Source organism: Zootoca vivipara, chromosome 10 (genome assembly GCF_965207765.1).
Source record: "Zootoca vivipara chromosome 10, rZooViv2.hap1.1, whole genome shotgun sequence".
In the NCBI taxonomy this organism is placed as follows: domain Eukaryota; kingdom Metazoa; phylum Chordata; class Lepidosauria; order Squamata; family Lacertidae; genus Zootoca; species Zootoca vivipara.
The window spans coordinates 48,867,359-48,881,660 of NC_142593.1; the positions used below are offsets into that span (position 1 = coordinate 48,867,359).

General features: G+C 43.2%; 1 protein-coding gene across 2 annotated transcripts in view; it reads left to right on the plus strand.

Annotated features, from left to right (window-relative positions):
* Positions 1–14,302, plus strand: part of ATP8B1 (ATPase phospholipid transporting 8B1) — a 75,667-nt gene that overhangs the window by 26,609 nt on the left and 34,756 nt on the right. For both annotated transcript variants that reach the window (XM_035100983.3, XM_035100986.3), the window contains exons 2-6: positions 6,731–6,922; positions 10,639–10,736; positions 11,952–12,065; positions 12,997–13,095; positions 14,236–14,297. In XM_035100983.3, the coding sequence (XP_034956874.2) occupies positions 6,745–6,922; positions 10,639–10,736; positions 11,952–12,065; positions 12,997–13,095; positions 14,236–14,297 (551 nt within the window). In that variant the 5' untranslated portion in view covers positions 6,731–6,744. The remainder of the gene's footprint in view (positions 1–6,730; positions 6,923–10,638; positions 10,737–11,951; positions 12,066–12,996; positions 13,096–14,235; positions 14,298–14,302) is intronic.

A 14,302-nucleotide genomic window follows, 5' to 3' on the forward strand; every position in this document is an offset into this window, starting at 1 on the left:
TCCAGTGGTGCTGTAACTGTGGGGCAGCCTCTCCTTTTTTTGGAGGCAGAGCTGTCCCTGGGACCTATTTTTAATTTATTTTATATACAGCAGTTCTGCTGTTTATATATATATTGCAGTACCAGGATGGTGTGCAACAATAGAACACAATTTAAATTGGCACTTTATTGTCCTTTTGGCCCTGCAAGGACTTTTCTTTTCCCCTACTGCATACACCCCGCCCCCCCCCAGCTTTTTCCAATGCAGTTTTAATCCTGCAGACTGCGTTTTCATATGTGGCTTTCATAACTCTGAGGTTTTTAGCTTGTGTGTGTGTGTGTTTACATTTTAGTTGTCTTGTGCTTTTTGTAAGCTACCCGTTGGAGTAGGGGCTCATCTACACTTACCTTTTGCCCCAGCACAAGTCTGTGCTTTCCTGATCCGTGTTCCAAGCGTGGGTTTTTCTCTGGGGACAGTTTTATACTTTTAAATGGTATTTATAATGCTGCTGTTGCTTTGATTTTTTTCGTACACTATCTTAGTTTGCAGAAAGCTGGCATTAAAAAAATAGCAATAAAGAAATAGCAAAATGCCAGAGTAATTGAAATAATGAGCATGAGTTCTTTCAGGGACCCTGTTTTGGATCATTTGCTACATAACTTCATTTTCCTGCAAACTGCTTAGTTTTCAGTGCATGTAACTTAAGGGTTCAGAAATAAAGGCAAAGGGCTTAAACACAGTACAGTCGTACCTTGGAGGTCGAACAGAATCTGTTCAATAAGTTCGTTCAACTTCCAAAAGGTTTGGAAACCAAAGTGCAGCTTCTGATTGGCTACAGGAAGCTCCTGCAACCAATCAGAAGCCGCGGAAGCCCCATCAGACGTTCAGCTTCCAAAAATAATTTGCAAACCGGAACACTCACTTCTGGGTTAGTGGCATTCAGGATCCAAAACGTTCGAGAACTAAGCTGTTTGAAAACCAAGGTATGATTGTATATAACTTCTTAAAAAATGGATGCTGTACTGCTGCTGTGATGTCAATGACTACTGGCTCAGTAAAACACTGATTCCTGTTATCTTGCTGGAATGACAGTCTGGACACCAGTGCCTTCCTGCATGCTGCAGCAAAAAATGTATAATCTTTCAGATGTCTCCTTAAACAGCTCTATTCATGTGCTGGGAAGTCCTGAGTGAACTGCATGTTCCCTGAGGCATGTACACAGCCACTTGAGGATGGACGATTGCCTTTTATGTTTGGAAGTACTGTACAGTAGGGAGCTCCAGCAAGCTTTTGGTATACCTTCAGCAAGCACTGTTGCTGTATAGATTGTGGCGTCATGAAGTCACTGTGGCTGCCCTACCTATTCACCTGATGTGTTAATGCCTGGAGACCAGAATTGAAACTTGTTTAATCCATCTCTAGGCCAGTCCATGTTATCTGTATGCATACTCAAGTGTAATTGCAGAGGAAATGAAAACGACTGGCTTTTTTGTCTGCTCCTTCCCTCCCACCTTATCAGCCAGGCTAGGGTGGGGAGAATGGACTAAGAGAAAGGTATAGCGCCACTGAGATCTTTCTTCCTTCACCTGCAGTTATTTCAGAGGCAACGGTAGGCTGAGCCTGAATAGTCCCTCCCCCTTCAATGCCCAAAATGATTGTTTGGAAAGAGGGTAAAAGGGATTTGTAAAAGGCCACACTTCCTTCGAGCTCGCAACAAGTCTGCAACCTGTTCAAATTTGAGTCTTCAGCATAGCTGGGCTCAGCTGACCTAGGCTAGCAAACCGGTTTCCAGACCAGGAAGAAGCAAATGGCAGAAGCTTGCTTGCCCTGTGCCAGTGAAACTCCTCGCCTCAGTGGGTTGAAGGCTACCCTCTGTGTACTGCCATGTGCTACCGAGGGCAGGATGATGATGAGCTTTTGGGTACTGAGGAGGGACATAGGAGTTCACCTTGTCACCTGTACAAGGGGTAGGGTTCCTGGATGACCTTACATAAAATACTGTATTTTGTTGAAGTTAGTGAAGTTGCATAGTTCATGAGCAAGACTATACAATGTAATCAAAGAGATAAAGTGTGGGGTTTCCCCCCCCCCCCAGACTAGACTGTTGCGTTGAGCAAAGCCATTGACTTGAGTGGCAGAAAAGAATTAGATGCCTTAAACTCTTATTAGCTCTGTACTGTGCTTGATGTGGGGTTATCTTTAAAAAGTGCTTATTTCAGGAGCATAATTAATTGCAGAGTGTGTCTTCTGGGGCACTATTAAATACAAAAATGAAGAAACCCATGGATAGAAAAGAATTTTCCCTATGAAGATTTGGAAGAACATGATACCATCTTGTCCGCTGCGAATATTTGGTCTGTGTTATATTACGTGGATGATTAAACTCTTGATCGCTACTGATCAAGGTTTGCTTTCGAGCAGCAACCTTCTCTGTCTGGACGATTGGCAGACAAAAGTTTCACGAGTTCAAGTTTTTAGAAGGATTCTTCTTTTGAATCTGATGGGAACCATTGAATCAAAAGGGATTGCTGAAAGTGGAGAAGCAAAGACACTGTTGTGGTCCTTAGAAATGGTTCCCAGGAAAGTGGGGTTGCTGCCTTGCTGGAGTTTGCAAAACTCTTGCATTTTCAAAGAAAGTGCTGCATTCCTAATTGTACTTCTTAAAATGATTGTTAATATGAATTACTTAAGTTCTGCTTAGTTAGAATCAACAAAACCCTCTGCTCCATATCCTATCAAAAAATCTATGAGATTGGCAATCATTTGATGCAGAAAAGCGGCTCATTCACAAGTAAACATATGCAGCCATGGAATCTGAAAGCTAGTTAGGGAGAGAGGTTGTATCCTTGAAACTGGCATGTTGCTTCAGTTCTTCTTGACTGTTGATTTAAGTGGCATAATACACAATTCTTTTGAGTTTGTTGTTATTGTCTTTATTAGCAAGCTAGGCTTGTTGTGTTCTGAGATGGAGAAAAATATTGCTGAGTCAGAATGAGATCACCCAAGTTGCATTTAGGACGTCAGAAACCAAATCGATGCCAGAAGGCTTTCTTTCTTTCTTTCAACTTGTTTGGAGTGTGTTGCTCAACTTACTCGACAGTCTGCAATTTTATTTTATTTTTGAAAAAAATGAAAGCAATTGTACATGTCTTATGAGCATTCTGCCATGCGTCTTACATACATCAGTATACCTCTTTCATATAAAATGGGGATCTGTTGTGTGGGTAGTTAGCATAACTGATTTGTCACAATTATCTCTCATCATTATTTTTTGTAAAGGAACTGCTCAGGGTCATAATACTCTTTTCTTTATAAGTATTCGGTATCCAGCACAAAGAGTTTGTTGAACAGTTGGCTAGGGGAGCGGCTAAAAGGCTTTGGTTTGTGTGTTTTTTTACTACCCTGTTAGGCATTAACAGGGCCACTCCCTAGCCTAGACTGTATCAGCAAAAACAGTGTTCCTATAATATGCAGGCGTGGAAGCACATTTGTGTAGCCTTACTAGAATTCAAATGGAAAATCATGGTTTAAAGTCCTTGTGGCATGGAGGACTGAGGACTGGAATTGTGCTGCTATGCCTACTGTCTCTCTGCAGGCCGTGATTCTTGCCCGGAGGTGTGGAGCTCCATTCTCCTATTCAAGTTCCTTTTAAACCCAAATCTTAATCGTCGGGGCTCTGAATTTAGAAAACACTTTTTTATTTCTTCAGTCTGTTTTGGCGGCTGCAGTCAATGTACAGTAATGGGAAGTGAAGCAACGACAACGGCCCTTCCCTCTAGGAAATGGTAACTGCTTGTGAAATTGTAAGCTTACCTCCTTAATACATCCCAGAAAGGCAGCTTTTATATTTGATAAAATTCAAATTTAAATGTAATGATCTAATCCAACTAATTTGTCTGTTAAGCACCCTAAAGCGTAGTGACATTCGTGTTCAATTTCAACACTATTTAAGTTCGTTCCACTTTCAAATGAATTTCCCTTGAGCTTTGGATTCCCATTGCATATGCTTCTTTCCCATTTTTAGTAGTTTTTAACAAGCTTTATTGCAGGGATGGGCAACCTGTGGCTGTCCAGATGTTGTTGGACTCCAACCTCCCTGCCATGCCCCAGCCCCAGCCTGCAGGGTCCAATGGTCAGGGATGGTGAAAGTTGTCATCCAGCAATTTTTCAGAGGAGCATAGGTTCCTCAACCCATCCTCTAGACCCCCTGGGAAACTCAAACTGTGCTGCACCTGGAACTGGGTGTGGAGAGGGCAACCGAATGGAGCACAACTGTGTGCAGCCTGAGGAAGTACGGCACCATCCACCTTGGGCCAGCCCGTAAAATGCAAGTTTGGAGTGAAAGGCTAGGGTGACTATTTCCAGGAACTCTTATTTTGAGACTTTTGTGGGTGAGCTGAGAGTTTGTTTGGGCCCTAGGGGAGAACCCAGATGCTGAGAGGAAGCGGGTGTGCCAGAGGGAAAATGAATTGATGTTGATTTTCATATGTTTTGTAACTTTGCAATGTTGTTCTTTCAGTTTTCTGCATACAGCTTATACAGTATACAAATCAAATCATCAGTCAATCAGTTTGTGGGGTGGGGTGGAGTGTAATGCTTGGTATTGGCAGAGGGTAAAGCTTTGTGTCTTCTTTAAATTACAACTTTCTGCTGCAAAACCATTGTTCAGTTCCCCTGAGAGAGAAGGACTGTAGTCATACTTCGCAATACAACATATTCTGTTCTGTTAGGCTTCGTTAAGAAGAAACAAAACGGTCTATAAGATAGAGGGGCACTTCTTTGTGCTGTTGTGTTTTATTGGAAAAGTGTCTTTATTGTCATCTCTGAAGCACCTATGTGAGCTTTCTCCCTTTTATTCATTTCCACACACAAACACACAGAAATTTTATTTAATAACGTATTCTTCAAAGGCCTGCTTTTTAGTATTCAGTTGCTGTACTGATAAGGGATGGCTGCATAATTGCACATCTCATTCTAAGGAGTTTTTTGGGGACAGAAGGCAGGTGGCAATGCCAAGGTTGTGCCTTAGGCAAAAGATCCTTAATCATAGAGATGAAAATGTGTACTCAGAGGTCATCCAGCTGAGCCCCCTTGCAATGCAGGATCTGTAATGCTGACTGCAGCTCCAGCGTCTCTGACGGATAGCTGTCCAGCCTCTGTACACATGCAGGATAGAAGCATGTGGTCATTTTATTAGATCCTGCCACTTGTTGAAAAAAAGGTTTGCTAAACATTTTAGTTTTATTACATCGATTAACTAAATTTGCGTCTCCAAGTGAATGAGAGAATAAGGTATATTTTCAGGATGCAGATATCGAGAAGAAATCTAGGATTGTCTTTGCCTGTGTGTTGGGGAAACAAATACTGCATTTATAACACTGTCTATATAAGGTTGGAGATGCGGATAAATCTGACCTTTCAACATGGTTAAAATGGCTTAACTGGAAGTTTGCTGAAGCTTTATGCAATCTGAGAGTTTTTTTTGTTTTTGAAGTCTATCCAGGCACATCTTTCAGTTGCCTTCATTTTTTAAAAATGTTGTGTTGGTTTTATCTTTGCCCCCAATGTTGATGTTGTTTTTCATTGCTTTTATGGATTTTAGCTGCATTTTATCTGTACACCACTTTGAGATTTTTTTCTGATCAGGAAGTGTTTAAATTTGCCTTAATGATGGTGGTGGTGGTGGCTAAAAAGGGATGAGTGCAGAAATCCCAGTGTAGGGGGTGGGTAAAGAACCAGAGCAATGAATCAGAAAGTCCAAATTTTAACATCTGCTGTGAACTCACTAGGCACACTGCTCTCTCTCTCTCGCTCTCTCTCTCTCTCTCTCTCAGCCTCAGTCCTTCGCATCTTTAATACGGGAGATAATAAGACAACAACTTTGTTTACAACAACTTCATGTGGAACATTTTGAATCCTTGAAATCATTATCAAGTTTGGGCAACTGTTGACACTGTGGCACATCCATGCTGATTTCCCTTTTTTCTCTGATAGTTCGAATGGAAGTCCTGTTGCAGGGATAAAGAATCTGTGGCCCTTCAGATGTTTCTGGGTTTCAGTTCCCATCATCCCTGACTATGAGCCATCATGGCTGGGAGCTGATGTGAGTTGGAGTCCAACATCCTCTGTAGGGGCACAAGATCTTCACCACCCATGATCTAATACCTGGAAAGCATGTGTGTTGCTCACGTATATGGAAACAGCTAAAACCCTCTGGCTCTTTGAGAGGAATTTGATGGGTGAATTGACTTCCCTTTGGATGTAAAGTATACGCCCTCCCCTCAGTAGTCCACCTTGAGCTTGATTGTCTGCTAGCAACGTGAGCCAAGAACAATCGAGGCTGGAATACACGAAGAAATTAGCTGTACCTATGCACTTAGAAAACGATCCTTTAAAATTTCCCCACTGCCACCGTTACATTTTACTGCCTGTAAACTGCCAGGTGTATTTGCACAAGACTACAGAACTCTCAGCCCAACCTCTCTTGGCAGTTTAATCTGTTACCAGGGACTATGTCTTAGACTTCAGCCACTTCAGGAGACAGGCAACTGAAAACAGATGCATGGCTGAGATTCAGAAAAATTAATACCTTTTATTATTATTTTTAAGTGGTGCTAAGGGAACTTTGTTCCAGCTTGCAAAGTCTCTCACTAAGGAACAGCAGGGACTGGGGGTGGGGGATGGGGTGGGTCTGTGTCCTGTGGCTATCCTGCTAGGCTGAACTTGGGTTTGCTTTCATTTCGGGCTTTAGGAACGGCTAGGAGGATGAATTCTGAAAGAGATTCGGAAACTACCTTTGACGAGGACTCCCAGCCCAACGATGAAGAGGTGCCATATAGTGATGATGAGACAGAGGATGAATTGGACGTTCCGCCTCCTGTCGAGCCGGAGCAAAACCGCATCAACAGAGAGGTGGAAGCTACTCGAGATACGCTTAGAAAAGGTGAGTCGGACGTGAATGATTCTGGAAGGGGAATGTAAGGTGAGCCGTGCTGGATCAGGTCAAAGGCCCATCCAGTTCTGCGTGGAGTGGCCAACCAAATGTTGCTGGGAAGCAGGGCCTGAGCGTGGCAGCACTCTCCCCACTTGTGACACCCCCAGTAACTTGTATAGCTAGCAGATAGAACATAGCTAGCAGCCATTGATAGCCTTATTCTCCATGAATTTGTCTAATCCTCTCTTAAAGCCATCCAAGTTGGTGGCCATCACCGGGGCCGACCCACACAAGAGGCAAGGTGAACCACAGGAGCAGCAGCACCAAGGAAGTCTTGGTCTGCTGCTGTTGCTTCCACTGTGGCAGCGATAGCCGGGCCCACTCCTTGGAAGTGGAATCTGCCACCTCCTTGGCTGACGCCCCCTCCAGTGCTGCCCCCACAGTGCCCTCTTGGAGAATAGGAGATGCGGCTGGTCTACTCCCACCCCTAGGGAGGAAATGGTGGCATACCTGCCAAGTTCCTCTCTGAAAAATAAGGGACCGGACTGAAATTAGCATACCAGAAGTAGCGCAGCGGCCATTTTGGAACTGGGCGGAGCATGCTCAGAAGTGACTTTTGATGCTGCTGTGCCCAGTTCCAAAATGGCTGCCACACCAGAAGTCACACTGCAGCCATTTTGGAACTGGGCAGAGCAGCATCAAAAGTCGCTTCTGAGCATGCTCCGCCCAGTTCCAAAATGGCCGCCGCGCCAGAATAAACCGGGGGAAAACAAGAAAAATCAGTTTTTTCGGCTGGGGACAGCTGGAAAAACGGGGGTTTCCTGGAGAAAACGGGAGACTTGGCAGCTATGAATGGTGGGGGCTGCCTCTGGGGTCTCCTGGGCTGTGCACCCACCTAACAAGATTCAGAGCGGGCCCATTTTCCTCACTGCAATGGCCTTTGATTTCCACTTGACCATTGAGTAAGGGTGATTTGAGTTTCCCAACTTGTTTCTGATGGAGATCTTCACTCACCCCTTCTTCCCTGGTGTGGTGGTGGTGAGTTCCATTTTGTGGCTTGCTTCGGGTGGCAAAATGTATTGCGCCAGCCCTGGCCATCACTGCCCTGTATGAAGTACTTTCTTTTGTCTGCCCTAAATCTTCCAACAGCCAGCTTCTATGCATGAAAATATGATATAGGGATGTGGATAAATAGGTTGCAATATTTAACTTCCTATATACAGTATTTTACACTAGCATATAAACAATCCTTGTCCCAACTATTTCCAACTCTCTTTTTCACGAGCTTGGATTTTCAAGTTGATGCAAAGCAATATTGTAAAAATTATCACTTCCCCCTTCTTTTAACTCTCATAAACCACCACATTTTAAAGCATACTTTCTCTACTTTTATTAACTTAGTTTTTCTGGCACTCCAGAAAAATCCTCCTAGAATATGTAATGTACTTCCAAAAGTACATTAAAAAAAATCTGCTTAGCTTGACTAGCCCAATTTTCAACAAAGATAACAGTTCTGAAATTTGGCAGGGTGGATTTGATTTAAATCAAATCGATTTGAATCACGATTTAAATCACTAGTCAGTAAGACTTGATTTAAATCATTATTTTAGAGAGAGACTCATTCTTGCTGGCATAATCTTAATATTTACAAATGGGAAGAAAGGCCTGGAACCAGTGAACTCTTATTAGTTGACTGGCAAGCACTTCAAGGTCTCACCAAGGACTTAACAGATCCCAGTTACTATTTCCTCCATCACCACCTCTTTGGATTTGCTTACACATTCAGGTGCCTATCCTGTATAGTTAAGTGTTAGTGCAGTTGTTGGAACCCACTGGGATTGGGAAGAGGTTGCCAGCCCTGAAGTGCCTTCAGCACTTGATTCAAGTCCATAGCTGCCAAGTCTCCCGTTTTTTGCGGGAAACCCCCGTATTTAAAACCGTTTCCCGTGTTATCCCGAATAGAGAAAAATCCCGTAAATCCCCAGATTTCCTACCTGCCAGGGAGGCTCCTTCTGCACATGTCTGGACATGCGTAGAAGCGACTTCCGGTGCCTCTCTGCCCATGTCTGGGCACCGGAAATCGGGCACCGCCGGCACCGGAAGTTGCTTCTACGCATGTCCAGAAGCAACTTCCGGAGCTGCGCCGCTGCTGATCCCGGATTTTTCTTACTGGGAGTTGGAGGGTATGCTCAAGTCTGAGTTGCACAGACATGCAACTAACTTGCACAATTATTACACAAAGATCCCAAGACTTGTGGAGTATTCTGCTCACCATAGCTGCCAAGTTATCCCTTATTTTAAGGGATTTTCTATTATGCTGAATAGGCTTCCTCGCGAGAAAAGGGAAAACTTGGCAGCTATGCTGCTCACAAGGTTGCACTTTCATTTTTACTGCTTCACACTTAGCTACTTGTGCAGATCTATTCCACTCGAAACAATCTGTTCATTGAACCTCTTGGAACTTAGCATTTAAGAGCTATGGGGCTGGTTCTGTGTACGTATATAAATTTGCAATGGAACAATGGGATTAAGGTCCCCCCCCCCCCCTGTGTATGTTTAATTTATAACATTTTTCCTGTGAAGAAAAGGCATGTTATCCCTGCAGGCACAAATTCACACTTTTTAAAACCGCAAAAACAAGCATCTGTGATAATATCTTCTTGTTAGAAAAACTGTCCCAAATAATCTTATAGAAACCTCTGGAAGAGCATGACATTGTGAATGGATTAATGGAATTCATTTACCAAAACATTGCATATAAAGCCTCATGCAACATATTTAAAAGCAAATCCTTATTTCCTGATGGATTATAATGTAAGTTAAATAGAAAACTATCTTTAGAAAGATTATTCCTCTGAAAGCATTTTATTTTTTAAAAATCCAATTTAAATTTTTTAAAATATCCATTTTTTTATTTTTTTAAATCATTTATTTTTATCCACCCTGCCAATGGCTCTACATCAGGCTCCCTCAAACTCTGCCCTCTCAATGTTTTTGGCCTACAACTCCCATGATCCCTTGCTAGCAGGACCAGAGGTCGGGGATGATGGGAATTGTAGTCTCAAAACATCTGGAGGGCCGAGGTTGAGGAAGCCTGCTCTACATGCTGATATGAAAAGTAGGTCTGAGATGAAGAAAAACAGTTGTGGCAGTAAATTAACTTTTCTCTCCACTGGACCCACCAGTAGATGAGTCATAAGGATAACCTTTAAGCGAAATTTCCAGTCTGTTCTTTACTAATTTTCTAAAAGACAAATGGTTGACATCACCGCAAATTGCATCGTATTTACCTGGGATGTTCTCCCCGAGGTCATTCCGGTAGTAAAGCTTATTTCTCTCTCCCACGGCTAACTTGTTCTCCCACTTCTGCCTTAGCGGAAGCAAAAGTAAGCAGCTTGTAGGTAGTTTTGAAATTATGCAAATCAAGGGAAGTTGTTTGGAATTCCTTAGGGTTCCCTTGTTCTGTTAATTCTTTGAACAAGAAGTAAATGTTTAAAAGCAGTACACTCGCCATTTGTCCCACTGCTCATCTTCGTTGCGTTTGTAGTTCCTTTTTGATCTTGGGTATGCTAAGACTGCTAACTGGGGAGCGGGATGGGGGTCCTAACCATTCTAGCCTTCGTATGCCGGGGGGAGTTAATAAATTTCCTGCTTTCAGTCACTTGATTATTAAGTTCATGATTATCACACTTTCTGGTTTTCCTTTTTTTTGTTTTGTTTTTCAGAATGCGGCTGGCATGTTAAAGCAAATGATCGTGCCTTCTATGAACAGCCCCAATTTATGCAAACGACTTATCTGTGCCTTAAGAAAAGTAAATATGCAGTAAGTGGATTTAAAATCATGGTGTTGAAGGGGACCTTCACCTAGTCCAGGGATCAACTAGTCGTGGATTCTTGGTTGTCATTACTGGAGTACACAAACCCCATCATCCCTGAGCATTGGCCCTAGGTAGGACTGATGGGAGTTGGAGTCTAATAGTATCTAAAGGTAAAGATAAAGGGACCCCTGACCATTAGGTCCAGTTGTGACCGACTCTGGGGTTGCGGCGTTCATCTAACATTATTGGCCGAGGGAGCCGCCGTACAGCTTCCAGGTCATGTGACCAGCATGACAAAGCCGCTTCTGGCGAACCAGAGCAGCACACAGAAATGCCGTTTACCTTCCCGCTGTAGCGGTACCTATTTATCTACTTGCACTTTGACGTGCTTTCCAACTGCCAGGTTGGCAGGAGCTGGGACTGAACAATGGGAGCTCACCCCGTCGCGGGGATTCAAACCGCCAACCTTCTGATCGGCAAGCCCTAGGCTCTGTGGTTTAACCCACAGCGCCACCCGCATGAGAACCACAAGTTCCTTATCCTTCATCCATTCCAATTGAACACCTGACCTGGAGGACAAAATTCCATAGCTGCCAAGTTTTCCCTTTTCTCGCGAGGAAGCCTATTCAGCATAAGGGAAAATCCCTTTAAAAAAGGGATAACTTGGCAGCTATGCAAAATTCCTGCAGGTTTTTTTTTTTAAATGCCTCGTTTTAGCCCTCTTTAAATAATGACAGAACCAAACTCTTCGATAACGTGAAATGGGTTACAGTCCAGGGGTCAGCAAACTTTTTCAGCAGGGGGCCGGTCCACTGTCCCTCAGACCTTGTGGGGGGCCGGACTATTTTTTTTTGGGGGGGGGAATGAACCAATTCCTGTGCCCCACAATTAATCCAGAAATGCATTTTAAATAAAAGGACTCATTCTACTCATGTAAAAACATGCTGATTCCTGGACCATCCGTGGGCCGGATTCAGAAGGCGATTGGGCCGGATCCAGCCCCCGGGCCTTAGTTTGCCTACCCATGGGTTACACCGAACATGAACACACCCATATCCGTTTCATATGACTTGCTCAAGGTTGTTACTAATGGGAAAACTATAATTCACTTGCCTAAATGAAGGATGATTTCACTAAATGATAACGTTTCGCATGAAATGGTACCTTACTAGTATATTTAATGCTTTTTCTGTAATTTGCTTCTTTGTCTTCTTCCACAGGGGAATGCAATCAAAACCTACAAGTATAATCCCATTACCTTCTTGCCACTGAATTTATTTGAACAGTTTAAAAGGGTTGCCAACTTCTATTTCTTGGTTCTACTTATTTTACAGGTAAAACATGACTGTATAATTCATTGTGGAGATTGGATTCCCCACCCCCCACCCCTTTTTGCCCCATTTAAAGCAGGTGTGCAATGAAGTACAATTCTTCATAGGTGGCGGATCTCGGGGGGGGGTCTCAAATTCCAGCGGCACCCTGTGTGATGCCAAAATTCAGCACCCCTCCACCTATCACACTTCATTCTAAAGCGTAGTTACGGTGCCCCCAGCTGGCCCCCCCAAGGCTCCATACTGGACTGAACTGGTTGTGCTCCCCTAAATCTGCCTTTGCTCCTGCAACTGAGCCTATCAAAGCTGAAGGGTTGGGAAAGTCAGGTACCATTATCAGTAGGAAATGGTAAAATATCTGGGTTGATTGATTTTTTTGTATTTAATATTTTAGTGCATGAAAGATGGAGCATGTAGGTGTTAGGGCTCAGAGAATCACTCTACCCTGACTTGAGAGAACAGTGGCTCTCCAGCTTTGTCATATTGACCTTTTAAAGTCCTTCCCCCTGCGTAACTGCAATTCCATTCATTCCTGGAGGATCAGCTGCGGTGCTCAAACTGGTTCTGAGCTTAACGTGTAGATGCACGTTTGTCTCGCTTAACAGGATGCTCTGCTCTCCCATTACACCTGCCTGTTTACTTGCTGGCACGGCTCTTCTTCTGACCATTGCTGCTTTTCAAAACGTACCTTAGTGGAGGTTGTGGGGGGACGGGACTCCCCATATTGCCAGGCAAGGAGAGTTAACAGTTCAAAGATATTTACTGTGTGGAAAATGTGTATATGCAAAGCCATGTGGTCTACTACTGAGATATGGCCGTCTCCAGGTGTGTAAAACACCTTAGACATAAATTCAGGGTAGTAGGTTTTTTTTAAAAAATTCAAAAATAATAACCAAATAAATAAATATTCATTCCTATTTGCTTTTTCTTGCAGTGCATTCCTCAAATAACCACCCTCCAATGGTATACAACTCTGATACCTTTACTCTTGGTTCTCGGCATTACTGCGATAAAAGACCTAGTGGATGATATTGTAAGCATCGTTTTATTTATTTATTCTTCCTCTTTTTACATTTCAGGGTACCCCCCCCAAAATTTTTTTTTATTGGGGTACAGTGCTACCTCAGGTTAAGAACTTAATTCGTTCTGGAAGTCTGTTCTTAACCTGAGGTATCACTTTAGCTAATGGGGCCCCCCGCTGCTGCTGTGCCACCGCCACACAATTTCTGTTCTCATCCTGAAGCAAAGTTCTTAACCCGAGGTACTATTTCTGGGTTAGCGGAGTCTGTAACCTGAAGCGCCTGTAACCTGAAGCACCTGTAACCTGAGGTACCACTGTAGTTAAAAGAACTGTCAGAAGAAACCTTCCTGAACCAAAGAACAAAAAGGGTGAATGACCAATTATAATTTTAATAACAGGTCACTTGGTGACCTACAACAAATAAATAGAAGAGAGAATTGTGTTTATGCCGCCCCAAAGAATGAATCTGCGAAACCTTCGTCCCTAGCATGATTATTCACCGCAATTGGGACTTCATATTCTTTGCCTTCTGACCCATCAAGAAATGTGCAAAGTTTAATTTTGTTCATTCAAAATAGAAAGGAAGATTATTACTATGACTGTTTCTTAAGTTTAGTAGCCACTTTAAACAAACATCTCAAAAAAAGGTCTTACAAATAATAGTCACATATGCATTAATTGAAAGCAAAGCAGGAGGAGATCAAACCATATGAACAACCCATTCCCTGTCCACCACAGATAGCAAAGCAAAAACAAATACCACTCAGTTTCCTGGGAGAAGATAAACTTTTTTGGCTGGTACTGAAAAGATGTCAGTGTTGGTGCCAGGCGAGGCTCTCTGGGGGAGAGAATTCTGTAGACGAGGGGGGAGGACACAAGCCCATTCCCTTGTTGCCATCCCCTAGATAGTTTCTAGGGGGTGTGGGAAATAGAGAAGGCCTCTGGTGCTGGGACATGGGAATGCCCACTTAGAAGATGATGTTCTGTAAGGTATTGGAGTTCTAAACACACACTCCTTCATTCCAACTTCATTCATTCTTTTGGGCTTAAGGGGTTGTGTTGAAGGAGTCTGAGAGCCTAAGAGGAGTCTAAGACAACAGCAACAATGATATAGGTTCTTTTAACCTCTTTCCCTTCCTTCTTTCTTTTTAGGCTCGGCATCGGATGGACAATGAAATTAACAACCGCACGTGTGATGTAATCAAGGAGGGCAGGTATG